Genomic DNA, 27940 nt, shown 5'->3' with positions numbered 1-27940 from the left:
ATGCAAAGGGACCAGGCAAGTGCTTTTCAATGGGGAGTTTTCCCCATAAAATGCAAAGGGGACCAGGGAAGGGAAGCCTTGCAAAAGGGACCAGGGAAGGGAAGCCTTGCAAAGGGGACCAGGGAAGGGAAGCCTTGCAAAGGGGACCAGGGAAGGGAAGCCTTGCAAACGGACCAGAGAAGGGAAGCCTTGCAAAGGGGACCAGGGAAGGGAAGCTTTGCAAAGGGGACCAGGGAAGGGAAGCCTTGCAAACGGACCAGGCAAGTGCTTTTCGAAGGGGATTTTTTCCGATAGGATGGAAAAACTTGCAAATGGACTGGAAAGGGAGGAATTCAATGGAGATTGGGGTGTTAGGCTTGCTTGCTCTAGGACCTTTCTAATCACTATTTCTGCGTTGACCCTTCTATAAGTCTACCCAAGTTTTTTGGGGCAATTTTTAGGCATAAATTTCTCGACTTATAGTCAAGTATATACGGTATTTAGATTTGCAGATTGAAAAATTGTTCAGAATAAATTCGAAATTGGCAAAAGAAAGAAATTTACCAAGAGACATTATGGTTTGCTTTATAAATACGAGGGTAAAGGAAGAATTTTTACAGCAAAACTATAAAGAAAAAATAATTATAGAAGGAAATATTATAGAGATTTATAAAGATATACCAACCCAAATATTAAAAAAGAGAAAGGAATATAAATTTTTGACAAATGCACTTCAAAAAATATATATAAATTACAAATGGGAAAAGACGGAAGGCATTATGCTATACATTATAAATTCAATAGATAAGGCTTAAGCTATCATTTGAACATCAGAGGTTTAAGTATTAATGATACATTGAAGTAACATAGGTAAATTAGGTAATCAGGTCATCTAAGGTTATCTCAGAAGTGAACGAATAGTATATTTCTGAATTTTAGTATATCTGTAAGTTTTTTTTTTGTTTGTTTTTTGTTTTTGTTTTTTGCTGTTTTCTGTCTTTTGTTGTACTTGGTATGTAATGTTATGTAATGTTTATTATGTGTTATTGTGGATGTTTGTACTTAAGGATTTGTTTAATAAAACTTATTAAAAAATAAATAAGTTCAATATAAAAGGCAAGAGATTTTATGAGGAAATTAAAATCAGAGGAAGAAGTAGACAACAATAAGAATTATAAAGGCCAAGGAGATACTAATTTAAGAAGTGAGGAAAAGGAAGAAACTACTAATCCATAACGGCTATAAAGGTAGGTTCTTGGAATGTGAAGGGCCTAAACTCAGAGAAAAAGAGAAAACAAATTTACTGTTATATTGAGAAAAACAGTTTTGATATTATCTGTTGGCAAGAGACAAAAAAAGATAAAGATACCAGATACTTAAAGAATTTGCAATTGGGAAATTTATTTCATTCTAGTATAAAGGGGGGAAAAAGAGGTGTTGCAACTTTTGTAAGCAATAAACATGAGTCCAAATGTGTGTTCTCAGATGATATAGGAAGAGTGGTAATTGTAGAAGTTACAATATGGGGGGGGGGGGGAGGATAGTCGTAGTAAACATATATGCACCTTTAGAAAGAAAAGACTTTTTATCAGTCATTAAACAATGTATTGGGGGGTATAACAATAAAAAAAATAATTGTGACTGGAGACTTTATTGGTGTAATTAAACCACAAAGAGACAGAAAATCAAGCAAGAATATTAAAACTAATCAAGGAAAACTCCCAGTGAGTTGTATAGAAATGATAGAAGAACAAGATCTCATGGCTATCTGGCCAAATTTGTATGGTAATAAAAATAGTTTTACTTTTATTTCAAATAGACACCAGTCATATTCCAGATTAGATTTGGTTTTGGTGCCTAGAGATTTAGTGATAAAAGTTTAAAAAATGGAAATTGATCCTAGGACTTTCTCGGATCACAACCTGATAGAATTGTATGTCCAGAAAGGATACTATGATAACTTCGATTGGACGTTAAAAGATGAGTTACTGAATTATGAATCTTTTGTAAACAAAGTAAGAAGGGAAATAAAATATTTTTGAGGAAAATTGCACCCCAGATGTACCAATGAAAGTAACATGGGATACTTGTAAAGCTGTTTTAAGGGGTATATTTTTGAAGAGAGCAAGTGAAATCAAAAAATCTTGGGAAAAAGCCATGATTGTATTAATCCCTAAAGAAGGGAAAGATCCTTTGTCAGTAGCTAATTATAAACAAGATATATGCAACAATCAGACTAAAAGGAATTCTACATAAAATAATAAAACCACATCAAAATGGATTTCCACCAGGAAGACACTTAAAGAATAATATAAGAGCTTTAATCAATGTGTTACATTATTATAATGTGAATAAAGAAAAAAAGTTGGTGCTAATGTTCATCAACACCAAGAAGGCGTTCAACAATATCAGGTGGAGATTCATGTTGGAAATTTTAAAGAGAATGGAAATGAGAGAGATGTTTATTAATAATATCAAACAAATTTACAAACACCAAACTGCCCAATTAATAATTAATGGAAGTAAGACCAAGGAATTTTATATTAGTAAAGGAACGAGACAAGGCTGCCCCTTGTCCCTGTTATTGTTTATCACGGTTGCAGAAATATTATTAAATGCTATAAGGAATAATAAAAATATAAAGGGTAACAAGGTAAAGGGACAAGAAAAGAAAATACTTGCTTTTGCAGACGATATGGTGACAATTGTAGAAGACCCCTCTACAGGAGTGGAATATTTAATGAGAGAGCTCAAAGAATTTGGGAATTATGCAGGATTGAAAATAGAGATAAAACTTGGATTGTAACAAAAAATCTGGGGAAAACTGAGGAAGAATTGATTATTACAAAAACAGGTTGTAAACTAACAAACAAAGTTAAATATTTAGGCATTTAGTTCACTAATAACAACTTAGATCTTTTTGAGAACAACTACAAAAAAAGTATGAAGGAACTGCAAACAGATCTAATGAATTAGAATCAACTAAACCTCTCAATTTTAGGAAGAATTTCTCTCATAAAAATGTCCTATCTTCCAAAAATATTATTTTTGTTGTCCAATCTCCCAATTTTATGGAAAGAAGAGATCATAACACAATTTACAAAAGATATGAAACAGTTTATTTGGAAGGGTGGAAGACCAAGAATTAAGTGGGAAGTTTTGAAAGATAAAAAAGAGAGAGGGGGATATGCCTTGCCTGATTTAAAATTATACACATGGGCCTGAAGTCTTTCATGGATCCAGGAATGGATAAAATTAGACAACATTGAAGTATTACACCTGGAAAGATACGGACTTAAATATGGCTGGCAAACCTACTTATCATATGATATGCAGAAAGAAGATATTTTTTTAAATATACACCCTGTAAGGAAAGCATTATTGAAGACATGAATAAAGATCAAAAAAATATTTTATAACAAATTACCAATCTGGACCTCAACACAAGAAGCTTCTTTTGATAGGTTATCTGGAGAACAAAAATGGCAAACATATAAAGATCTACTAAAATTCGATAATAAAGGAGAAGTATTAAAACAAAGAGAAGAACTAGCTAGAGAAGGAAAATATCTTAATTGGTTCATTTACGTGCAGATTAAAGCAAAATTTAAAGAAGATCAAAAGAATACTGGAATAGAAACAGAAGGTATTGATTTAGATGAAATGTGGTGGAAGGAAGATAAGAAGAAAATATCCAAACTCTATAAAATATTGATAAATAGAGACTTAGAAAAAGAAACTATAAAGGAGAATATGGTGCGATGGGCATAAGATATAGGTCATCCTATACCTTATGAAGACTGGCAGAAGGCATGGAAAAAACTAATACCTTTACAACATCGCAAGACTTGAAAGAGAACCATATGAAAATATCAAACAGAAAGTATCTTACTCCAAGGAAACTTAAGAAAATATATAAATTGTCAGAGGATAAATGTTGGTGATGTAACCAAAATTCCGGTTCTTTATACCACATGTGGTGGACCTGCACTAAAATAAAAAAATTCTGGGCAAAAGTAAATAAATAAATAAATAAAATAATAATAATATAATAATAATAAAATAAAACTTTTATTTGTATCCTGCTTTTCTGTAACTAGACAATCAAAGTGGCTCACAACATATTAAAATCCACATTTACAACGTTATGTCCCAAATTCCCCTTTAAAACAGGATTAAACATGTTACAATTAAAATATCTATTAAAACAGAATTAAAAAAAGAAAATATATACAGTATGACGAGGACAGAGTGGTGGGTTAATACATGATGTGAGGGGCAGTCATTCTGTTGCCGGGCACTTTTTATTTTGGAAAGGCCTGCCAGAAGAGATCTGTCTTGACAGCTGTTTTAAAGCTGTCTAAGGCGGGTTACAAACCGCTGGGTTGCAGCGCTCTCCCTCCGCTGCTGCTTGCAGCATCGGGGAGCCGCAGCCTTTAAACGGAGCGGCTCCCGGACACTGCAGAGAAGGAGCGCGGAAATCGCGCTCCTTCTCAGGCCCCGGAAGAGGCACTGCGAGTGCCAAAGGGCGCACTCATGGCGTCACTTCCAGGGCGCCACGTGCGGACGCAGAGCGTCCGTTACGTCAAAATGGCGGCGCCCATATGAACAGGGCGCCACCATTTTGTACGGAGTGAGTCCGTGATAGGGCAAGTGGCGTCTAGAAGAGACGCCCCTTTTCCAAACTAGGACGTCCTCAGGACGTCCCTAATGGCGGTTTGTAACCCGCCAAAGCTGGCAATTTGACGGATCTCATCCGGCAGGCCATTCCATAGTTTGGGAGTAATTGCACAGAAGGCCCTCTGGGAGGTAGCAGTTAGTCTGGTTTTTAAAGGCTGCAATAGATTCCTCCCATGGGACCTGAGGGTGCGGGGCGGATTATATGGGAGCAGGCAATCCCTCAAATAGATTGGGCCCAAGCCATGTAGGGCTTTAAAGGTTATAATCAATACCTTGCACTGTGCCCGAAAGTACATTTAAATACTTTAAGAATCTTAAAGATACGATATAATATATAACCAGAACTCTATCTACTGGATATAACATCGTCCCTGCAAAAAGAAGATGAAAGGAAACATTGGAGACTTCTCCTATATCTTATTACAGCAGCAAGAATAGTAATAGCTAAAAATTGGAAAAAAGACAACCCACCAACTATTGAAGAATAGTTTTTGTGGGGGTTTGGGGCTATGTGGCCATGTTCTAGAAGATTTTCTTCCTGATGTTTCGTCAGCATCTGTGGCTGGCATCTTCAGAAAATGCTTGCCTGGGAATGCAGGAGTGATTTGCATGTGTATTGTTCTGTGCTGATGGCAGCCCTCAGGCTGGGAGGCTAATGCAAAAGAGGATTGAAGAATGGATACTTAAAGTACAAGAATTAAAAGAAATGGATAGACTGACTTGCATGATTAACAATAAATCCAAGGACAAATTAATAGAAGACTGGTCCCTGGTACTACAATACTGGGAAGAGAATTGGGGAATTAAGAAAGATTTAATGATTTAGACTAAGATGTTAAAAGAGTTGAAATGACGCTAGAAGATAAATACTAGACAAAGGAGGTTATCTAATGGGGAAGGTAGCTTCGAATAATTATAAGGAATCGTTTACAGAAACTGCATTGCTTATGGTATATAATGGTTTAAAAGGCAAACAACGTATAAGTTCACAGTCAATTGTTACTGTAAATATTTGTATGGGATAATGTTTATAATGGCTTAAAAAGCAAACAACGTGCATCTTTACAGTCAATTGTTACTATACATATTTTGGAGTTTTTTTTTCCTTTGTCTTTTTCATTCTCATTAAAAAAATTAAATGCAATGGAATTCTGGGACTTGTAGTTTTGTGAGATATTTAGTCTTCTCTGTCAGAGAGCTCTGGTACCACAACAAACTACATAACTCAGGATTCCATAGACCCATGACAGTTAAAGCAGTATCAAACTGCATAAATTCTGCAGTATAGCCGCAGTCATAAACTCAGATTGAATTCAGAGAAAACAGAGGTACTCGTGATAGGCACCTCAAGTCCAGACAGGGAAATTTGCCATCCAGTCCTGGATGGGGTCACACTTCCCCTAAAGGGCAAAGTTCGTAGTTTGGGAGTACTCCTGGACTCATCCCTACAGTTATCATCCCAAGTGGATGCGATGGCCAGGAGTGCTTGGTACCAGCTTCGGCTGATACGCCAACTGCATCTCTGTCTGGACCGAAAGGACCTAGAAACAGTAGTACACGCACTGGTAACTTCTCGCTTGGATTTCTGTAATGCGCTCTACATGGGGCTACCTCTGTATCAGGTCCAGAAGCTTCAACTAGTTCAAAACACTGCAGCCAGATTGGTCACTGGAACTCCAAGGTCAGACCATATAACATCTGTATTAAGATCTCTTCACTGGCTGCCAATTAGCTTCTGGGCTCAATACAAAGTGTTGGTTATCACCTATTAAGCCCTATATGGCTTGGGCCCGAGTTACTTGAGGGAACGCCTCTCCTTACATAATCCGCCCCGCACTCTCAGAACAACAGGAAAGTACTTACTTGAGTACTCCAGGGTGAGATTGGCTGTAACTCACCAACGTACATTCACAACAATAGCTCCAATGTATTGGAATAAACTCCCTGAAGAGATTCGACTCAGTTCCTCTCTGGATGCTTTTAAGAAGGCGTTGAAAACCTATCTTTTCTGCCTAGCATACCCTCCTGACTCTTTATAGAGAAAGTTATCCCCTAATTGAAGTGTACCTCAAAATGTTTAACCTGCGATTGGGATATTTTAAATTGTTTTTATACGATGTTTTATGGAATGTATTTGTGATTGTAATTGTATTGTTATATGATGATGTATACTTTTCTCTTGAATCTGTGAACCGCTTTGATCTTATTGGAAAAGCGGTATAGAAATAAAGATATTATCATCATCATCATCATCATCATCATCATCATCATCATCATCATCTAGCACCATTTACATGCTAAGTACATGCTTCATCTGTAAGCTCCAATCCTTCCTCATATGCCTGTGTCTGTGACTGTTGGCAAATGTCTTGTTCAGAGTGTAGCCTAAATAGTACCTGCATTTACCTTGGTGCCTTACCTTCTTTTTTGGCAGGTTATCATTGGGAGCATCTTTGAGGTGATTTGGGCTGTGGTAAAGCCTGGCACCTCCTTCGGGATCAGCGTCTTACGAGCTCTCAGGTTACTGCGCATTTTCAAAGTCACAAAGTAAGTGTTCTTGAGGTCAGCATCTCAACAATGCCTATGTACCAATTAGTTAGTGCCTGAATGTGACATATTATATGTAAGTTATCTAAAGTGGGCATGTAAGGGCTGTGCAGGGGTATACCATAGAAGTATGTATGCTTAAGTATTTACGCACAGTTGAATAGAAACCTGCAGAATTTGCCTCATAAGCATAGCTTGATTTTTAAAAAATAACTTGGAAAAGAAAGTTTAGTGGAACATCTTTTTGCAGGCATTTACAGTGTGATCTGCAGCATATACCTTTTGTACAAATATTACCAGTTTTTCTATGTCCAGAGGAGTCATTTCTTGTTGCATGTGGTGGAGGGAGAAGATGAAAGCAGAAAACAAAACAAAAAAGCCCAGAAGATCCCTTTTTGAAGACTTATTTCATCCTACCTAAAAAGGGTTGGGAAGAATGTCAGTCAGCAGGAGCACACATTAAATACCATTGGCATATTGGAGTGCACATTCATTTAAGAAAAGACAGAAAACATGACAATGCTTTGAAGATGCTATCTGGATATAGATTCTACAGAAGCAAAGATCAGTAGCTCATTGCCTTTGTATGTAGTCTTCAATTTGTCAGATAACAAATTCATATATGCCTTTTTCCCAGGGAAATTTGGCTATGGAAGTTATATCATTTTGTAAAAACTGCAGTGTAATCTCCTTCTAAATATGCTGTAACTCTGCACAAATCTTTCATCTTCAATGGCTAACCCTTTTTCCACATTAGACTTCAACAAATGAAAGTGCAGGAGATCACAGCTGTAACTGTAACCTATTCCATAATATCTTGCCATAGTGTGTTATATGACTTGCAGACAATAAAATGGTAAGAGGAATTGCAAATACCATTAGCAGTTTTGCTTATTTGGCTATTATTTGTCCCTCTTGCAACAATAATTGCACTGATTAACCCTAAAGGACATGGGGCTAGAACTGCCTTTCCTTTTTCTACAAATAAGGTCTGGTATGTAATTAACTAAAAGGTGAATTGTCAGTGTATATGGGCCTTATAATTTTACATGGTTTTAAGTTTTAAAATTGTATATCATGTGTATATAATTCTAATAAATGCTTACATTTATGTTAGTTTTAGTGATATGGTACTAGCCTATGTTAAGTTTCCTGATTTTTCCAAAGCAAAGAGGCCTAAAACAATGCAGACAGAGCTAAGACTATTTTATGAATTGTGAATTAAAATGGTATGTATGGGGGAGAAAAAGTAATTGAAATGACAAATTGGCCTATATTTATCACCAGACTCCAAGCCATCCAGGCTGCCAGTATCCTAGAAACAGTGATTATTTGGAGATGCTTATAAAAGATCCCAGTGACAAATGGGTATATTTGTTTAACGTCTGAAGACCACTCCCTAGTGAAGTAGACTATCCCCAAGATCAATAAACAGCAGTACTATTGAGAATGTTTGTACTTTCTAGAAGTCTTAATATCAGAAAGGTTTGACCAAATATGTTAAACAACATAAAATTTCTTCAGTTTTTATTCTTCTAGATGTTGAAAAGGCATTTGATAGGATAAAAGAGAAATATGTGATCCAGTGCTTCTCTTCATTCAGTTTCTCGACTAGATTTTTGTAAACAAATTTCTTTACTGTAAGCTTAACTCTTTCAAAAGGTTACATTTCAAAAATGTTGAAAACAGAGGAGGAACATGCAAGATTATTTGTTGTTGACATATTATTTGCTTTATTGCTGTTGTGCCATTTATTAATCGTACATCATTTATTGTACCATTTATTAATTGTAACACTAACATTCATACAGTAACTGTAAATGATATTGGTCTATCTGTCTGTCATCTGTCTAACTAAAATGGAAGAAACTGTTCAAGAACTAATGTGCCTTATTACATATTTTACGAGATTAAAATCAAGATACAACAAACTGAAACGTTAGGTTTGAATGCCTTCCCTTGCTTTATTCCCATTATTTCTGAAAAAGTGTAATGGCCAACTTCTGATAAGGACTTTTCACATCAGCCTCTGCAATAAAGATCTGGAACCTTTGATGATTTTCATCCAGCATGTTTTACAAATTGATTCTAAATTTATAATACAGTCTTCCCCTCAACTTGCTTAAGGAAGAGAATAAATGTTAGCCATCTCCTCATTTTAGGACTGTGGGTTAGCCATCTCCTCATTTTGAAACTGTGGGTTACATTTTTATCAATAAAACTGGTGATGTTCTATGGGTCTCTAAATTTGTTTGATAAGACTAATTAATTATGGAGCCCATTAATTGTACAGTGGGTCCTTCCCTTACGCAGGGGATTGGTTCCAGAACCCCCACTCCCTTCCCCCCGCATTAGGGAAAAAACGTGTATGCTTTAGCCCGATTAGAAGTAATGGGACTAGTGTCTACGGCACAGCATGGGACATGTGCCACGGATGTGCACCCCATTACTTCTTCCAGCGTGCATCAGGGTTTTTTCAGGTGCATCTTCCAGCTTATGCTGTAAGCCACGTAAGGTGTACTGTATTTGGGGGGGGGGGGGGGAATCTTCATCAATCATAGCTATGATCAGTTTGAATGGTTAACTCACATATACCACTAAATATAGTACCTGTGGTAACTATATTATATCTTAGGGAAATACTGAGTAAATTTATAGTTGTTGGGTTTTTGTGTGGCAGATATATCTATTTCTTTACCATTTGACTTAAGCAAGACATTGGATTAAGCCAAAATGTCCTCATAGGTTAGGTTTGGCAGCACTCTTACTGAATTGAAAAGTTTTGGCACATAATGTTGCATTTGTATGCTTTGCAGTAGAACAGAGAGATAAAACACTTCAGTGGAGGGATGGTTAGAGCACTGGACTTGAACCTGGTTTGAATCCCAGTTTCAGTCACGGAAAACTGTCTTTCCCTTATCCCAGTCCATGAAGTTCTCCCAGGGACTCTGAGCCAAGCTTTCTCTTTCAACCTGACCTAAACTCTCAGGATTGTCATGTGACTATAATAGAAAAGGGGGAGCATATTAATTCCCCTGAGCAACAGAGGAAGGCCTGGATTTTAAAATTCACTACATCATCATCAGTGGAGTACCTGTGCTTGGTGTCATCCAGTGGTGGGGGAGGCAGACTGCCCTGCTGCCCACCTTTCTCCAATGTCTTGCTTGTTTGCCCCCCAGCATCCGCTGTTTGGGGCATGATACTATGGCCTCTGATGACTGTTTGGGATCCAGTGTGGATGCTCAGAAATCTGCTGTAGGGGTGGTGCTGCAGCTGCAGACAGCCCTTTGGGGTCTTACACAGCTGCTAGACAAACAAGAAAGGGATGTGACACCCTTTCTTGCTTGCCCAGCTGCCTTGCCAGCTCCACTAGGTGTACACTCTTCCCCAGTGTAGTCCACACACCCCACACTCCCTAATGACACCAATTATTATCATTAGTTATTTCTAATTTGTATAATAGGACAGGATGACACATCAGTAGAACAACTTTTTTAAAAACCACAACTGCCAAGGAAATGAAAAAGCTGTTCTTTTATCACTCACATCCACGGTGCCAAGAATATGCAAGAAAATGTTACTTGGCAATAATTATTGTGTATTACAGGTGTTGTTTGTAATAGAAAAAAATAGCTAAATTAAAGTCTTGCATCCTGACAGCCTTCACCAGACCTGACATTCTATTTCTGTCATGTGCCCTCTCCAATGCTCATTGTCTGGTGTATGGCCCTAGAAGACAGGCTTTCCCTGCATAGCTCACATGTGGATTCTCTTGGCAGGTACTGGGCTTCACTACGAAACCTAGTCGTATCTCTGCTGAACTCCATGAAGTCCATCATCAGCCTCCTTTTTCTCCTCTTCCTCTTCATTGTCGTCTTTGCCCTTTTGGGAATGCAACTCTTTGGGGGCCAGTGAGTAATGGGGAAAGGGATGGGGAATTGTGACTTTCCTTGCCATACTCTTAGTGCACATATCTACACTGTATTCAGATATATTGGGCTTGGTATGTTCTTCATTGTGGTTTCTATGCCTCACAAAATGGGTTTGCACCTGGAACAAGCCCTAAACTATGACTACAGCACCAAAGTAGGACATTCTAGAGTACAAGGAAAGAGGGTGGACTGGGAGATGGCACCAGGCTTCTCCCTGGTCTGCTATACCATTTATAATAACAGGTTGCTTACTCTAACTGTATTTCTTCTAATGGTCTTGTGTGCCCTCACAGAAATGGATTTGTGCCTGCACAGACCATCCTCATGCAATATTCCAGAGCTGAGTAGCTTGGCAAGAACATGCCATCACCATCCATCTACCACACGTGCTCTCTGCTGCCAAGCTACCATCTCCTCAGTTTGTTTTTGTTTGCTGACCAAACTGGTATGCATGGCTCCATTCCACTGATCTTACAGAAGAAACTTGTCACAGGGTGGAAGACCTTCCATTTGAAGGTGATGTCCTGTATAATTCCAAGACAGATGAATCCCTGGAATACCTCTGCAAAACACATCTTACAGCAAAGAAAATAGGCCTTTCATCCCAAAAGATCCTTTGGATCTTCCTGGTGCTGTCCATCCTCAGCATTGACTTTCCCTCACTCAAGATTTTTCTTCATAATCCTCCTCCCTCCCGAGGCATTCCTTCAAATTGCCAAAATATCAGCCATAAGTTTCAAGATGGTCACTCTACACACCATCTTCCTTTTTCTGCATATAGGTGATGGAGTCACATCAATAATAATAATAATAATAATAATAATAATAATAATAATATGTTTTATTTATAGACCGCTATTCCGCAATGATCATAGCGGTGTACAGTAAAAATCTTAATGCAATACAAATACAAGGTGACAAAGGAGGGAGAAGTCTCGTCCTTCAGGCAGTCCCTGATGTTGCTGGGTCTGCCTGATGACTCCCTCTGAGGCCGAGATGACAGTTGAGGAGGGAGGGGCCTCTTCCTTCAGACAGTCCCTGATGTTACTGGGTCTGCCTGATGACTCCCTCTGAGGCCGAGATGACAGTTGAGGAGGGAGGGGCCTCTTCCTTCAGGCAGTCCCTGATGTTGCTGGGTCTGCCTGATGACTCCCTCTGAGGCCGAGATGACAGTTGAGGAGGGAGGGGCCTCTTCCTTCAGACAGTCCAAGATGTTGCTGGGTCTGCCTGATCGCTCCCTCTGAGGCCGAGATGACAGTTGAGGAGGGAGGGGCCTCTTCCTTCAGGCAGTCCAAGATGTTGCTGGGTCTGCCTGATGACTCCCTCTGAGGCCGAGATGACAGTTGAGGAGGGAGGGGCCTCTTCCTTCAGACAGTCCAAGATGTTGCTGGGTCTGCCTGATCGCTCCCTCTGAGGCCGAGATGACAGTTGAGGAGGGAGGGGCCTCTTCCTTCAGACAGTCCCTGATGTTGCTGGGTCTGCCTGATGGCTCCCTCTGAGGCCGAGATGACAGTTGAGGAGGGAGGGGCCTCTTCCTTCAGGCAGTCCAAGATGTTGCTGGTCTGCCTGATGGCTCCCTCTGAGGCCGAGATGACAGTTGAGGAGGGAGGGGCCTCTTCCTTCAGACAGTCCAAGATGTTGCTGGGTCTGCCTGATCGCTCCCTCTGAGGCCGAGATGACAGTTGAGGAGGGAGGGGCCTCTTCCTTCAGGCAGTCCCTGATGTTGCTGGGTCTGCCTGATGACTCCCTCTGAGGCCGAGATGACAGTTGAGGAGGGAGGGGCCTCTTCCTTCAGACAGTCCAAGATGTTGCTGGGTCTGCCTGATCGCTCCCTCTGAGGCCGAGATGACAGTTGAGGAGGGAGGGGCCTCTTCCTTCAGGCAGTCCCTGATGTTGCTGGGTCTGCCTGATGACTCCCTCTGAGGCCGGATGATAACCTCAAGGATGCCTATTTTCATATTGGAACATGTACCCAACATTGCAAATTCCTTTGGTTCAGAATAGGCAATAAACTTTATCAATACAAGGTACTACCTTTCGGGCTGTCAACAGCCCTGAGGGTCTTTACCAAGTGTATGGGAGTAGTTGTTTCTTAACTGAGAACCAAAGGAGTTCAGATTTATACTTACATGGATGATTGACAGCTGGTGTCCTCGTCCCAAACCAGACCATTTTGGGACATTCGTGTTACACTGTGTATTCTCCATGATCTCGGTCTGAACATCAATACAGTGAAGTCTGGTCTGGAACTGGCAAGGCTGATAGACTTTATAGGAGCCTCCCTGAACTTGCGGGCAGGTCTAGCTTACTTCTTGATATCCCAGCATCTAGCCTCAAGAGCTCAGGTAAATTCAGTCTTGGCTCATCAATGCTCTGCTCATATTGTTCAGGAGTTACTAGGTCTAGTGGCTGCCACTACGATAGTGACTTAACTGGCCCACATGAACTCCAGAGAACTCCAGTGTTGGTCTCTCTATAGATCCAATCCACTTAGAGACAGCCAATCTGTGCTGATGACAGTTCCTCACTGGGTCCTCCTCTCTGCTCTGGTGGACAAGATGGCAGAATCTCCACTCTGGCATGCCATTCCAGATGCTGGATCCAACTCATATGGTGACCATGGATGCATTGTTGATGGGCTGGGGCACCCATTGTGAAAGCTTGATGGTTCAGGGTCTCTGGTCCTCAGATGAATTAGCCCCACTTCAGGACATTCCACAGACTCATTTGCAGCAGGACTGTTCTGGTGACAACGGACAACACAACCATGGTGTGGTACATCAACAGAAAGTGGGGGGGACTAGCCATGAGTCTCTGGAGATTGTGTACTGAGCACAATATACACCCAGTAGCAGTTCATCTGGCAGGGGCAGAAAAAGTTCTAGCAGAATCCCTGAGCCAAACTCCGATACTTCAACCCAAATAGTATTTCTGATGAGATCTTCCTTCTCATAACTGCAAGGTGGGGCCCTCCCTGCATAGACCTCTTTGCAGTGCTGGAGAATGTGAAATGTCCTCTCTTCTGCTCAAGGGCAGGGGTAGGTCACAGTTATCTAGGAGACGCCTTCTTCTGGAAGTGGTCAGGAGTGCTGATGTATCCCTTCCTACCATTTCCACTGATATCAAAAGTGGTAGCGAAGATGACAGGTGACCATAGAGATGCTATTCTCATCACTCCATTCTGGCTGAGACAACTGTGGTTTGTGCTGCTTTTATACCTATCTTGGTCACAGTTCATGACCATACCTCCTCATCACAATCTCCTCTCTCACTCTATGGGAAGATATTCAATCCAGACCTCAGGAATCTGCAGATGACAGCTTGGAGGATCAAACCATAGAGCCCCAGAACTCCTCACTTTCAGCTGCAAGGAAGGATTTGACTAAATGTTCTTATGACAAATAAGTGGAGGAAGTTTGTTCCTTTGCTGCTTTGAGATCCAAACTCACTTCTGTCTGGGTCAATGTTGCTACATTTTCTCCTCCATGTTAGGAAATGAGGGCTCACATTTCCTCCCCTGAAGTCTATTTAGCTGTAGTAGTTGTGTACCAACCACCATCACCTACATGGTGAATTTTATTTGCTAATCCTATGGTGAAGAAATTTCTTAAAGAATTATCTATCCTCCGCTGATGCCTCCTGCACTTCCCTGGTTGTTGTCACTGGTACTTTTCCAATTGACTCGATGACCCTTCAAACCATTGGCCTGGTCATATGAACATCTTCTTACCATGAAAGTGACCTTCTTCGGTTAGAAGGATGTCAGAACTCCCTGCCTTCCACTCTGATGAACTCTTTCTTATATTTCATTGTGACAAGGTGGTGCTGCACCCAGATATCTCATTCTTACTGAAGGTGGTCTCCCAGTGTCATGTCAATCAAGATAACGTACTCCCTACATTCTGCCCTCAATTGCAATCTCCTTTGGCGAGGTCTTTATACTGTCTAGATGTCCATTGTGCACTGGCTTTTTTATGTTCAGCTTTCAGCTGCATTCCCTCAGTCCAACAAACTCTTCATTTCTTATGGAAGTCACCATAAAAGACAACCTGTTTGAAGGTTCATTCTACTAGGTCAATGGCTTCCTCTACTGCCCTGCTTCAAGGCATGTTCTTAGTAGATCTCTGCAAGGCTGCAACTTGGTTGCAACCATCTACATTCATCCAACATTATCAATTGGACTGTAGGGCAAGGGCAAATGCTAGTTTTGGCTGTGCTGTCCTGTCTTTTATTCTTCAGTGATCTGTCCTTCCATCATTTGGTAAGCTTTACAGTCACTCATTTGTGTGAGGCACAGAGATCATGATGAAGAAGAACAAGTTACTTAACTGCAACTGTGCTTCTTCGAGTGGCCTTCTGTGCCCTCACACAAACCTGTCCTACCTTTCCTCTTTTTAGGTCCCTGTGCTTGGCAGACTTCAAAGCTGAGAAGATGGTAACTTGGCGGGCAGGGGTATGTGCAGTAGGTGGATGGGGTGGGGCGTTCCTGACAAGCTACTCAACTGAAATTTTCCATAGCATGGACTACGCAGGCACAAAACCATTTGTGTGAGGGCACAGAAGACCATGCAAAGAACCACAGTTGGAAGTAAGCAACCTGTTCTTATAGCATGGTACAGCAGACCAGAGAGAAGCCTGGTGCCATCTCCCACCCACCCCCTTCCTTTGTTTTCTAAAATGTCCTACTTTGGAGCTGATGTCATAGTTTAAGCCTTGTTTCTCATCTAACAAACCATGGTCTATTAAACAAGATCATGATGTCTAACTCTTCAATGTTGTCATGCCATGCCTTGGAAATTGTCAGAGCTATAGTTAATGGGTGCTCCTGTTTGGAGGAATGCAGCAAGACACAAACGCGCGCACACATGATACCAGATTTTGTGCCCACTTCCCAAAGTAACCATGCATGGAGTGTTTGAGACAAGACCATGTTTCTGCCAGAATCTCTCTGCCACCACACTCAAATACACAGACACACGGTCAACTCAAGACATTATGCTGCCTGAGATGTAGCAGGAAATGGTGCCTTCCCAACACTCAAAGTGCACAGCATCCAAGGCAGATCAAATTATTTTAGCAGCTGCGGGAGAAAACCCCACAGGTATCTTTCCCCTCCCCTAGTAGTACAAATGTAATTTTTGCTATTTCATGACACTCCACAACAGCTGACTGAGGGTACCACCCGGTTCTGCTTAAGGTTGGTGCCCATATACACCACACACCCACATGACCACCTGCAGATTCCTGAAACCTATAGCAGAAGATAAACAATGAGCCCTTGGTATCCAGTAAGGTTTGGTTCCAGGACATCCTGTGGATACCAAACTCCATGGATGCTCAAGTCCCATTATATACAGTGGCATAGTAAAATGATGCCCCTTATATAAAATGACAAAATATAGGCTTGCTTTTTGGAATTCTATATATTTTTTAATATTTTCAATCCGTGGATTCTTGAATCCATAGATAAAGAATCTCTGGATACCAAGGGCCAGCTGTAATGGGTTTATCCTGGAATGGAAGGATGAAAAGTTGAAATAGTTTTGGATCTGTGACTAACATTTCTGTTCTTGTCGGATTGGTGTTTCCCCTACCCAGGTTTAATTTTGACGAAGGAACCCCTCCAACCAATTTTGACACTTTCCCAGCAGCAATAATGACAGTATTTCAGGTAAGAAGGGCAATGGAAAGGAGACCATTTCGTGTGTGTGTGTGTGTGTGTGTGTGTGTGTGTGTTTGTGTGTGTGTGATGAATCTCTTGTATGATAATCATGTGAGTTAGAATTACATGTTAGTATGTCCAAGAAGCTCAGATAGTACATGTCTACCTCTTTAGTGCCTAGCTGACACCAATCTGATGTTAAAAACATTTTTCTCCTCTTCCTCCTCTTTGGATTTCTCCTGACATTCCATTTCCCTCTACTTCTCATTCCAATGTTAAAACTTTTTCTTCTCATCCTTCTCTGGATTTCCCCTGACCACCAAACACCCCATTTCCCTCCTCATCCCAATCCAGTACTAAAATCTTCTCTCTCCATCTTCCTCCTCCTCCTCCAGATCTCTCTGACCACCAGACAGCCCCATTTTCCTCCACTTCCTTCCTTCTCAATCTGATGTTAAAACCTGAGCCCTGGTGGCATGGTGGTTAAATGTTTACTGCAACCACTCACACACAAACCACAAGGTTGTGAGTTCAGCACCAGCCAGGGGCTCAGGCTCAACTCAGGCTTGCATCCTTCTGAGGTCACTAAAATAAGTGCCCAGTTTGTTGGAGGGAATTAGCTTACACATTGTAAACTGCATAGGGAGTGCTTAAGTGCACTGATAAGTGGTATAGAAATGAACTTGCTACTTGTTACTACTTCTCCTTCCCTAAGTTCTATCCTTGACTTATCCAGGGGTGATATCACAATCCATGATTTTGGTCCTAAAACCTTCCCTCAACTTATACATGGGATTGATTTGTACATCGTATATAGGGTAGTTAATTAACAATACTGAATAATTATTCAATAATTATTCAGAATAGTATACAGGTATATCATATAAAGAACTTTTTAAAAAAAAATAGAATCCATTCTTTATGCATTTCAGTCTTTTATAAAGTATTTCTCCCTCTTCACTGTAAAGGAAGAATATGTAAGCATGTCCTCCTTGCTGCAGTCCTTTTATTTTGTGTCTCATAACCTGATGCCTTTGCTTAGTTATATTAAGCACCTTTTAAAAGCCATTCTAGAGGTATGGTAGATTAATACAGTCCATAAAGAATAAAAGTTGCTATCATGGGACAAACAATGATAAGGAGCTGTAAGCACTGTGATAACATGGAATGCAGTGCCAAGTGATCGACTTCCTTACCTTAGGGTCTATCCACCAACAGCATGGAAAGTGCTGGTGGAACAGATTCGCCTTCTCCCTCTTCAACACATTCCCATATACCTACATTTGTTCTTGAGTGGTTATTATTATTATATTCTGCCTTTCTCCCAAAATTGAGACTCATAGCAGTTTATAATTTAAAAAAAAATGATACAGCAAAAAACATAACAAAAGTTAATATTAAAATTGAATCAAACCATTCAGAATATTAAAACAATTTAAACCTACACTTCAAAAGATAAAATTTCCATTTAAGAAATGAAGGCAATTAAAAACAATTCAATACAAAGAAAAAGGACACTCACTCCAGTTTTTAAAACATTCTATTTTTAAAAGTCTGAATAAAAATATATTGCCTGCTGATGTAAGGGCAGCAAGGAGTGGATCATTCTGAACTTCAAAGGAAGGAGCCACCAAGGAGACCTACCTTGTGTCCCTATCAAGAGTACCAGTGATGGTGGAGGACTGAGAGAACAGCCTCTCCTGTGGAACTCAGAGCAGATTTTTGGAAGTGCACAGGTGGTTCAGGATGAAAGAAGGCGGGAGTCATCCCAGTGTACAGAAATCTACTTCTATGCCATTGGAAAGAACCTGTAATATAGTGGCAGATTTCATTGAATAACTAATGCAATGTCTTACATTTGAATTTTGATCCAGTTGAATAAGGACACCATGGTATCTATAGTTTGATTCAGTATCAAATCCTCTCCCCTTAATAACATTATAGAAGTTGAGCAATCTACCAGGTTTCTTGTTTGGAGTTCCAAGTAATATGCTGAGTCTTTCAGATCTTGACTGGTGAAGACTGGAACGAAGTAATGTATGATGGTATCCAATCTCTGGGCGGTGTCGATAAAGGAATGATGTTCTCAATCTATTTCATTGTACTGACCTTGTTTGGTAACTGTATCCTTTCTGTGCTTGGACATTAAAAAACTGAGGGAAACTGGGAGAAATTGTTGAAGGCATATATAGTAAGAGTGTTGGATTATGACTTTGGAGACCAGGGTTCAAATCCTGCTTGGCCATGAAACCCACTGGGTGACCTTGGGCAATTCACACTCTCTCAGCCTCAGGGGAAGACAATGGCAAACCTCCTCTGAAGAATCCTTGCCAAGAAAACCCTATGATAGGGTTGCCTTAGGATCACCATAAATTGGAAATGACTTAAAGGCACACAATAAGAAACAACAACAAACAGTAAGAGGAAGGTTCTGAACATACTCTGCAGACACAAGAATTTGCCATATTGTGTGAGTTCACAGAGGTCACTCAAAAAGCCACATTTACAGGTGAGTAACCGGTTCTTACTACAACAGGAGATACCTAGGAGCCAGGATTCCTTGAAGGTTATTTCAACTTGATTGCTAATATACTGCATAGTTAGGCCAAGTCTCACCTCAGTTCAGCCAGTGAGGGAATGCATCTTTAGGTTTTTAAACAGAAAGAGACGTCTTGAAATGACAGTCAATCCTTTTTAATAGAGTTTTTAAGATTTATCCACTGGTAGATACTATGCACAATAAAAACACAAATAAGCCAAGTAGATTAAACTAAGACTGTCATGCTTTGGACATATCGTGAGAAGACAGGACTCACTAGAAAGACAATAAAGTATGGTAGCATAGAAGACAGTACAACAAAAGGAAGACTACATTGCAGTTTGACAGACTCAGTAAAAAAAAATCTACAGTCCTGAGTCTGCAAGAGCTGAGCAGGGCTGTTGAAGATAGGGTGACTTAGAGGTCTTTCATTTATAGAGTTACCATAAGTTTAAGTCAACTTGACAGCAATTAACAGCAACAAATTGAAGTAGACATCATATTTGGATGATTACATGTAGTCTTTCTCAAATAAGACTGGCAAATTATGTTATCTTCACTCTTGGGAGGAAAGAGTTTTGTGGAGATGGGGTTGGAGAAGTCCACCATCTTCTGACAATGAAATTAAGTTGCAACCAGAGCTACTTATGGTTTTGCCTTGACACTCAAAACTCAGACACTTTGCTCAATGTATTCTTGGCTATCGCTGTGGATAATCTGGCCAATGCACAGGAGCTCACCAAGGTGGGAAATGTTTCTTCAGCAGTGCGATGTAGTGGGCTGTGGGATGTTTGCTTATTAAATGTGATTATTCAGTGGGTAGAGAAAATAGTGTTTACTGTTTAATTTAACAAGATCATAAATGAATGCATTCCCAGGTGAGTGGGTGGCACTGTCATGTTAGATTATGTTAGCAAGATGTAGGTTATAATTCTATTCAATGGTAAGTTTCATTTACTGTATACCTGCTCCTTGTACTGTAGATGTGTTTTCTAGATGTGGTCAGCTTTGGTGAATCTAGGAGATAATTTTCTGCTCCCCAAACTCTCTCAGAGCTTCATGGATTTGTCCATGCCAAAAAAACATGAGAAATCATAAAAATTGGTTGGAAATTGACTTATGAATTTACAAAAATCTTAACAAAACATTAAAGAGTTCAGAGGGGGTGAAACTTATTTTTAAAAGTGAATAATTGGTTTCCAGGAAAGACAACGTGCCCTAGCAGAAAAGGGCAGTGTGGTGAGTGTGGACAAAAACATCCTTGGGGACTGCATGTGGTTTCAGGGAGAGACACTTTACCCACCCCTACTGTAGGGATGGTGTTGTCAGTTTCAGCTATACTGAACAGACACACCTTGGACAAGTAGCCAGTGGATTTTGCACATTTTATACTAATGCCTGACATAATCCAACCCAGCAAGTGCAGTATTAAATTCCAATTCTGGATGGAACCTGTTCCTATAAGTAACTTTCTCTTTTAATTTAGCTGGATGGTTGCAAGAGACAAGATGCTCTCTGGGTGCATGCTAACTTTCCTGTTTTCATAGCTGGAAGGAGATTTTGTTGTTCTCTTATTCATGAACAGTTTGTTTTGCTTTCTCACTGCACCTGCTTTTCTAATGCAAGCAAGGAAACTCACTCCCTCACTGGAGCAGGAATTACAGGATAGCTGTGAAAGCACCTGTTATAGTTAGCCTAGTTCTATCAGCCTTTTCTCCTGAGACACAGTCTGTTTTGTGATACTGGGAATGAACACCATATTTCATCAGAAGCCAGGGTACTTGTAGCTGTTCTCTAATGTTTGGACTTTGCAGGATGAACAAGAAGAAGAAGAAGCAGCCAACCAGAAACTTGCCCTTCAGAAGGCAAAGGAAGTAGCAGAAGTGAGCCCTCAGTCAGCAGCCAACATGTCGATTGCAGTGTAAGTGCTGTATTGATCAAGCCATGAACACATGAACTCTGTTCTCTGTATCACAAACACAAAGTTAACCAGCTCTGGATCTCAGGCATTATCTTCAGTGGACCTAAGATGTTACACCCTGGACTTGTAAATTGGGGGCAGGGGACTTAGTTGTGGTAGGAAGGCAAGTACTCAAGTCTCAACTTTCTTGACAGAAAATTCTGACTGCTTCTATTTCAGAGCCTGGAATTCCTTTTTGAAACTACAACACCCAGAAGCCCTTGCCCAACATGACTAATGGTCCAAAAAGCATTGTATCCAAGCGCTGTTTCTATGCCAAGCGTTACAGGGATAAATGAGTCCAGAACATAAGCTGTGGCCTGAGTTTTTCTGGTAGTGCAAGTGAAAGCTGTATGTCTGATTATTAGCCCAAACAGAAGGACCCTGGAACAATTCCTTTCCAAAGCTTTCCAAATTACTAAAGGAACCAGACAGGGCTGCCCATTATCTCCACTTTTATTTATAATGTGTTTGGAGATATTATGCAATAATATAAGGGAAAATAGCCAAATTAAAGGGGCTAAAATAAGGGGGCAAGAATTTAAAATTCGGGCCTATGCAGATGATATGGTTTTGATAATTGAGGATCCCATACAGAGAATACCAAGTATTTACGAAACAGTAGGCGAATATGGTTTAAGCACAGGGTTAGAGATTAATAAAAATAAGTCTGCACTCATGACATTTAATATGACAAAACAATGGCAAGAACAACTTCAAAAAATATCAGAAATACGAATAGAGAAAAAAATTAAATATTTAGGCATAATGTTAACAAAAAGAACAGAATTTTAAAAATTTGGATAGAAGTCCACAAAATAATACAAGATATATTGGGAATTAAGATGAAACTAAAGCCAGAATTGTGCTTATTGAATATAATAGAGGAAGTGAATGCAAGAAAGAAATTGAAACAAATATTATACTTAATTTCTACAGCGAGAATAATAATTGCAAAGAGATGGAAAGATAATGAAGTCCCAACAATAGATGAATGGTTAATAAAATCTGCCGAGGTTATAGATATGGACAACCTGACAAAATTGCTGAAAGAAGAAGTATATGAGGAAGATAACCTAAGTTGGAAACCCTTTATTGATTTTTGTGAAAAGAGATGGAAAGCATAAATATAAATAAAATCACAGTTAAAAATTAAATTAAAAATATGATGGTGAAAGGGACATATGGCAACTAGTATAAAGGAAAAATTATAGATATAAGGTTGACGTATGTATAGTTATTATGTTTAAAAATGTAGAATGGAAAGAAATGTTCAGTAGGGAAAAAATTCAGATGTACACTCTCAAAGATGAGCTATTTCTTAGTATATGATAAGATATACAAAAGACCGAGATGGTTCTAAGGAATAGATAACGAAGAAGGAACAAAGAAGAGAGCTGAATAAATTGATATGAGAAGATGTGTGTTAGAGACATCTAGGATGGTAAAGAATGATATTGTGAGGGGAAAGGGGGGGTTGGAAGAGAAGGAATGTGATATACTGTAATGTGAAAATGTAAATATATATGTGTGTTTTTAGCTCTATAAATAAAATCAATAAAAAAAAATTAAAAAGAAACAATTCCTAGGGTGGTTTGGGTGTAAGGAGAAATACCATTTAAGGAAGGCAAAAAGTAAAGAACATTAATTATAAATTTGTTTTTTCTTCCTTTTCACACACCCTGTCAATGGCAAAACAGAACTATTGTAAATCATTGATCCGCGCCAATGAGAGGCACCCACAGCATTTGTTCTCTACCTTCAACACGTTACTAAAACCTTCCTCTCCTCCTGTCTCTTCATTATTTTCTCCTAATGATTTTGCTACCTATTTCATCACCAAGATTACTACTATTCATTCTGAGATCATTCCTCCTAATTTTTCATCTACTACTAATCTTTAATCACTTTCAACTAAAAAAATTCTGCGTTTCTTCCTGTCTCTACAGATGAACTCTCTACGTTGCTGAACTCTTCCAAACCTGCAACTTGTTCTCTTGATCCAATTCCTTCTTGTCTTCTAATCTTTGTAGCACCTTCTTTTCTGTCCTTGCTTCTCTACATCTTTAATCTTTCTCTCTCTACTGGATCTTTCCCCTCTGTTTTTAAACATGCTTTAGTTTCCTCACTTCTGAAAAATCCTTCTCTTGACCCTTGTTCTCTGTCTAGCTATAATCCTATTTCTCTTCTTCCTTTTCTTTCTAAGGTTTTGGAACAAGTCGTTTATTCTCACTGTCTTGAGTTTCTTGAGGCTAGCTCCATCTTAGATCCCTTTCAATCCGGTTTGTGCCCACGGCACTTTACAGAGACAGCTCTTACAAAGATCTCAGATGATCTTTTATGGGCCAAGGCTAATGTTTTCCTTGATTTGCCTACGGTCTTTGACACCGCTGATCACTGTCTCTTAGTTGATATATTTTCTGACCTCAGGTTCTCAGACTCTGTTCTTGATTGATTTTAAACTTATCTGTCAGAAGATCTTTTGCAGTGGTCATGGGTGGTCAGGCTTTGTCTCCCGTTCTGTTATCTGTTGGAGTTCCCTGGGGCTCTGTTTTGGGTCCTCTATTGTTCTCTCTTTACACATTGTCCTTAGGAAAACTCATTAGTTCTTTTGGCTTTTCTTATCATCTGTATGCCGATGACACTCAGCTGTATCTTTCCACCCCTGATCTTTCTCTGGGTCTTGAACCACAAGTTTCATCTTGTCTTATAGCTGTTTCTCAATGGATGTGGCACCAGTGTCTGAAACTCAATGTGTCTAAAATGAAGCTTCTTGTTTTTCCACCAAAGTCTACCATCCAATATTCCTTTTCTGTTTTTGTTGATGATATCTCTATTCAACCTGTGCAGGAAGCTCGCAGCCTTGGTTTCATTTTTTATTCTTCCTTGTCATGTACCCTCAGATTCAGGCCATAGCCAAGGCATGCAGATTCTTTCTGTATAATATTGCTAAAATCCAACTATTTATTTCAGCCTCTACTGCCAAGATTCTGGCCCTAGTGATCTTGTGACTGGATTTTTGTAACCTCTTTCTGGCAAGGCTTCCTCTTTCTCACCTCCATCCTTTAATTTCTGTCCAGCATTCAGCTGCATGCATTATCACATCTGCTCACCACTTCGATCATATCTCTCCTTTATTGTCGTCCCTCCACTGGCTCCCCCTCCCTTTCCATATTCAGTATAAGCTTCTGTTGATGACTTTTAAAGCCCTGCATGGGCTGGTCCCTCCTTATTTATCAGAGCTTCTTTCTCCTTACCTGCCCACTTGTGCCCTCCATTCTGGTAGTCAAGGTCTGCTGTCCCAGCCAAGAATTTTCACTGCCCCGTCCTGGATCCGTCCCTTTTCACTTCCTGCCCCTAACTCCTAGAACCTCCTTCCCCCATGAGTCCAAGTCATCACATCTTTAATCAGCTTCAAAACTGAGTTAAAGACAATACTGTCCAGGGAAGTGTTCCCAGGCATTACGTGATTGTAATCTAATGTTATTTTAATTTGTTGTCTGCCTTACTTTATTGAATGTTAACATGTACTAATATGTATTATATTTAATTATTTTGTAGAATGTATACCATAGGCGGGTTTATTTTATCTATTTGAATTGATTGTACAGTGAACCCTTGTTATATGCCGGGGTTTGGTTCCAAGATCCCACATGGGTAATAAAATCCATGGATGCTCAAGTCCCATTAAATATAATGACATAGCAAAATGGTGTCCTTTATTTAAAAAATGGAAAATCAAGATTTTTTATCTTTATTGCTTTTATTACATTAAAAAAAGCATATAGAAATTAAAATAAACTATAACAGTTACACAAACCTTGACAATACAAAATACAAAAAATATAGGTTTGATATTTGAAATTTATATTTTTTTTTACATTTTCAAACCATCGATGCTTGAATCCATGTATAAAAAAATCTGTGTATAAGAAAGGCTGACTGTATGTACAGTGCTGTGTAAATTTACAGTGCTATATAAATAAAGCTTAATAATAACAATAGCAACAACAACAATAACACTGTAGGAAAGATTTTCAGCCCAGCAGCTTCTCAGATAGCATCTGGGCTTGCCTGTTGCTATGCAGGCGTGGTCCATGCTATGCAGGCATGGTCTGGCTTCTTCTGTTGGGAAAGGGATGCCTTGACTAAGTGAACATCAACTCAGTGGTGTAGTAAAAGGTTACTGCTGTGGGAAATTAGAGAATGTGACTCTAGATAGTGTTGATTTATGCAGTAGTGCTGGTGATGAAGCAGTGTTTCAACTATATCTGCTTTGTTTTCAGAAAAGAACAACAAAAGAACCAAAAAGGTGCCAAATCAGTCTGGGAGCAGCGAACAACTGAAATGCGGAAACAGAACCTGATGGCAAGTCGGGAGGCACTATACAATGAACTGGACCCTGAGGATCGATGGAAGGTCACATATGCCCGACAAATGCGACCAGACATGAAAACCCATTTAGACCGGCCACTAGTGGTAGATCCTCAGGAGAACCGGAACAACAACACCAACAAGACACGTCCCAGTGAGCCACCCTTGGATCCACACTTTAGACAACAACGACCTGAGGAATTCCTGCGAAAACCACCTCGCTACCATGAGCATCCACGAGAGCCCCACATGTATGAGCACCCTGATTCAGGAAGCTTTGAGCCACGGCGCCCACGGAGTAGCAGCAAAGAAATTGACTTCAACCAGGAAAGTGGATACCATGACATTAACTACCCCAGCAAGGAGCACAATGCCATCCTTGACCGGAGTTACCATGGGGACTGTGACTCAGAGCGTATTAAGGCCCTGGACCCCCATCGCAGGCACCGAGGCAGCAAAGAAAGCCGCAGTGGGTCACCCCGTACAGCTGATGGTGACCGGGAACACCGGCGGCATCGGGTTCATCGACGGGCACCAGATGAGGGAGGGGGTGAGGAGGGTAACAAAGCTGAGCGCCGGCCTCGGCATCGTGAGGGGAGCAGGCCAGCACGGGGAGATGTGGAGGGGGAGCATCCTGATGGAGAAAGGCGAAGACGGCACCGGCATGCTGCACAGTCTACCTATGATGCTGATGGCAAGGAACGCCGACATCGACGGCGGAAGTAAGTAAAGGTGGAAAGGAGGCAGGATCACTGGGAACATCTGGCTCTTTGAAAGAAAGTTTACAGAAGGGGCAATGTGTGAACTTGCCATTTCATAAACCTACCATTGACAACTGATATGGAAGCAGTTCCAAGTAGTTGAAGTATACTTTGTTTAGGGGCCTCTTCATACTGTACAATTACGATGCTATGATCCACATTAGCTGCCATGTCATCCTATGTAATCCTGGAAGTTGTAGAGGTTTTTTTGGGTGGAGGGTATTTATAATTCTCAGCTAGAGAGCTCTTCTGTTGCTTGAAACCAAACGACAAACCCCCAGGGCTCCATAAGATGCAGTCATGGCAGTTCAACTGGAATCATAGTGCTGAATTGTGTAATGTGAATAATGGTGCTGTGTGTTGAGATATTATTGGAAGAGAGTGGCAGCAGAAGCATAATTTTAATGTGAGGAACAAATGACATGGGAATGGAGTGACATCATTAATGGCAGTTAGGATGAAGGATAGTTTGGCTACTACAGCTATGTTTTGTGTACGTAGCTCCCTGTATATGTGTGAAGGGATGGTAAGACAATGCTGTATGTGTGGAGAAATTATACATTTGGTGGTCTTCAAGTCATATTTGTGCTGGCCTATGTTTGAATGAGTTGTGTGGATATCAGAGCTGGAAATTACATATCCTGCTTGCTCTCATGCTAGCTTTTATTTCAGTGAGCCATGAATATGTCAAACTGTGTTTCAACACTTCTTTTCTTTTGGTATGCTTTAGAGAAAACCAAGGCTCTGGCCTTCCACCTGGACCAAACCTATCCACTACACGGCCAATCCAACAAGATATGGGGCGCTTGGAGCCTCCAGTGGCAGAGGATATTGACAATATGAAGAACAATAAGCTGGCAACCAATGAGACCTCAAACTCACATCCCATCAGTCATCCTCAGAATCCTGCCAAAGGTGGTAGCCACTCAAATTCCACACCAAGCCGGACTCCCCAAAATCCTCCTGTTCCTTCGGACCAGCCACTCCACAACTCTCAGAACTCTGCCAGTCGCCGAACCCCCAATAACCCTTCCAATCCATCCAGTCCTGGACCCCCTAAGAACCCTGAAAACAGCCTCATCGTCACTAACCCCACTACCCAGAACAATCCACCCAAAACTGCCAAGAAACCAGAGCACACGGTGGTGGAGGTCCCACCCACCTTCCCACCATCAATCAATAATGCTATCATGCAAGGTGAGCACCAAATGCACTGTGTCAATAGCGCTAGAGCCAGGTAACATAGTCACATGCATTTGAATTGTAAAAGACTGGATCCCATTTAGTCCAGGAAATGGTTAGGACCATCCAGTTCAAGCAGCAGGGAGGAAGTGTTGTAGCCATCTATTAACGGCACCAGTGAAGGCGTACAGGAAGTATTCATCACAGGCAATAGAAGGGAAAAACCTGCCATGAAACATGGGGGGGGGGGGGCAGAGTAGGCCCTATCCCTTCTGCACCAGTATAATAATTCTGCCATCAGCTATGTTATTTCAGGCTGTGTGT

At 40.4% G+C, this 27940-nt stretch overlaps 1 protein-coding gene across 8 annotated transcripts in view; it reads left to right on the top strand.

Annotated features, from left to right (window-relative positions):
- The window catches only part of CACNA1A (calcium voltage-gated channel subunit alpha1 A), a 446503-nt gene that overhangs the window by 264081 nt on the left and 154482 nt on the right, over positions 1 to 27940 (top strand). For all 8 annotated transcript variants that reach the window (XM_089532659.1, XM_089532648.1, XM_089532678.1 and 5 more), the window contains 8 exons: positions 7094 to 7206; positions 10986 to 11117; positions 16737 to 16809; positions 18806 to 18923; positions 20016 to 20083; positions 21154 to 21260; positions 25586 to 26395; positions 27165 to 27631. In XM_089532659.1, coding sequence (XP_089388785.1) covers positions 7094 to 7206; positions 10986 to 11117; positions 16737 to 16809; positions 18806 to 18923; positions 20016 to 20083; positions 21154 to 21260; positions 25586 to 26395; positions 27165 to 27631 — 1888 coding nt within the window. The remainder of the gene's footprint in view (positions 1 to 7093; positions 7207 to 10985; positions 11118 to 16736; positions 16810 to 18805; positions 18924 to 20015; positions 20084 to 21153; positions 21261 to 25585; positions 26396 to 27164; positions 27632 to 27940) is intronic.

The sequence above is a fragment of the Sceloporus occidentalis genome, unplaced genomic scaffold, assembly GCF_023333645.1.
Source record: "Sceloporus occidentalis isolate IW3139 unplaced genomic scaffold, rSceOcc1.0.p SCAF_1, whole genome shotgun sequence".
In the NCBI taxonomy this organism is placed as follows: Eukaryota; Metazoa; Chordata; class Lepidosauria; order Squamata; family Phrynosomatidae; genus Sceloporus; species Sceloporus occidentalis.
Note: the sequence above shows the minus strand (reverse complement) of the source record. Positions and strands in the feature narration are given on the sequence as shown.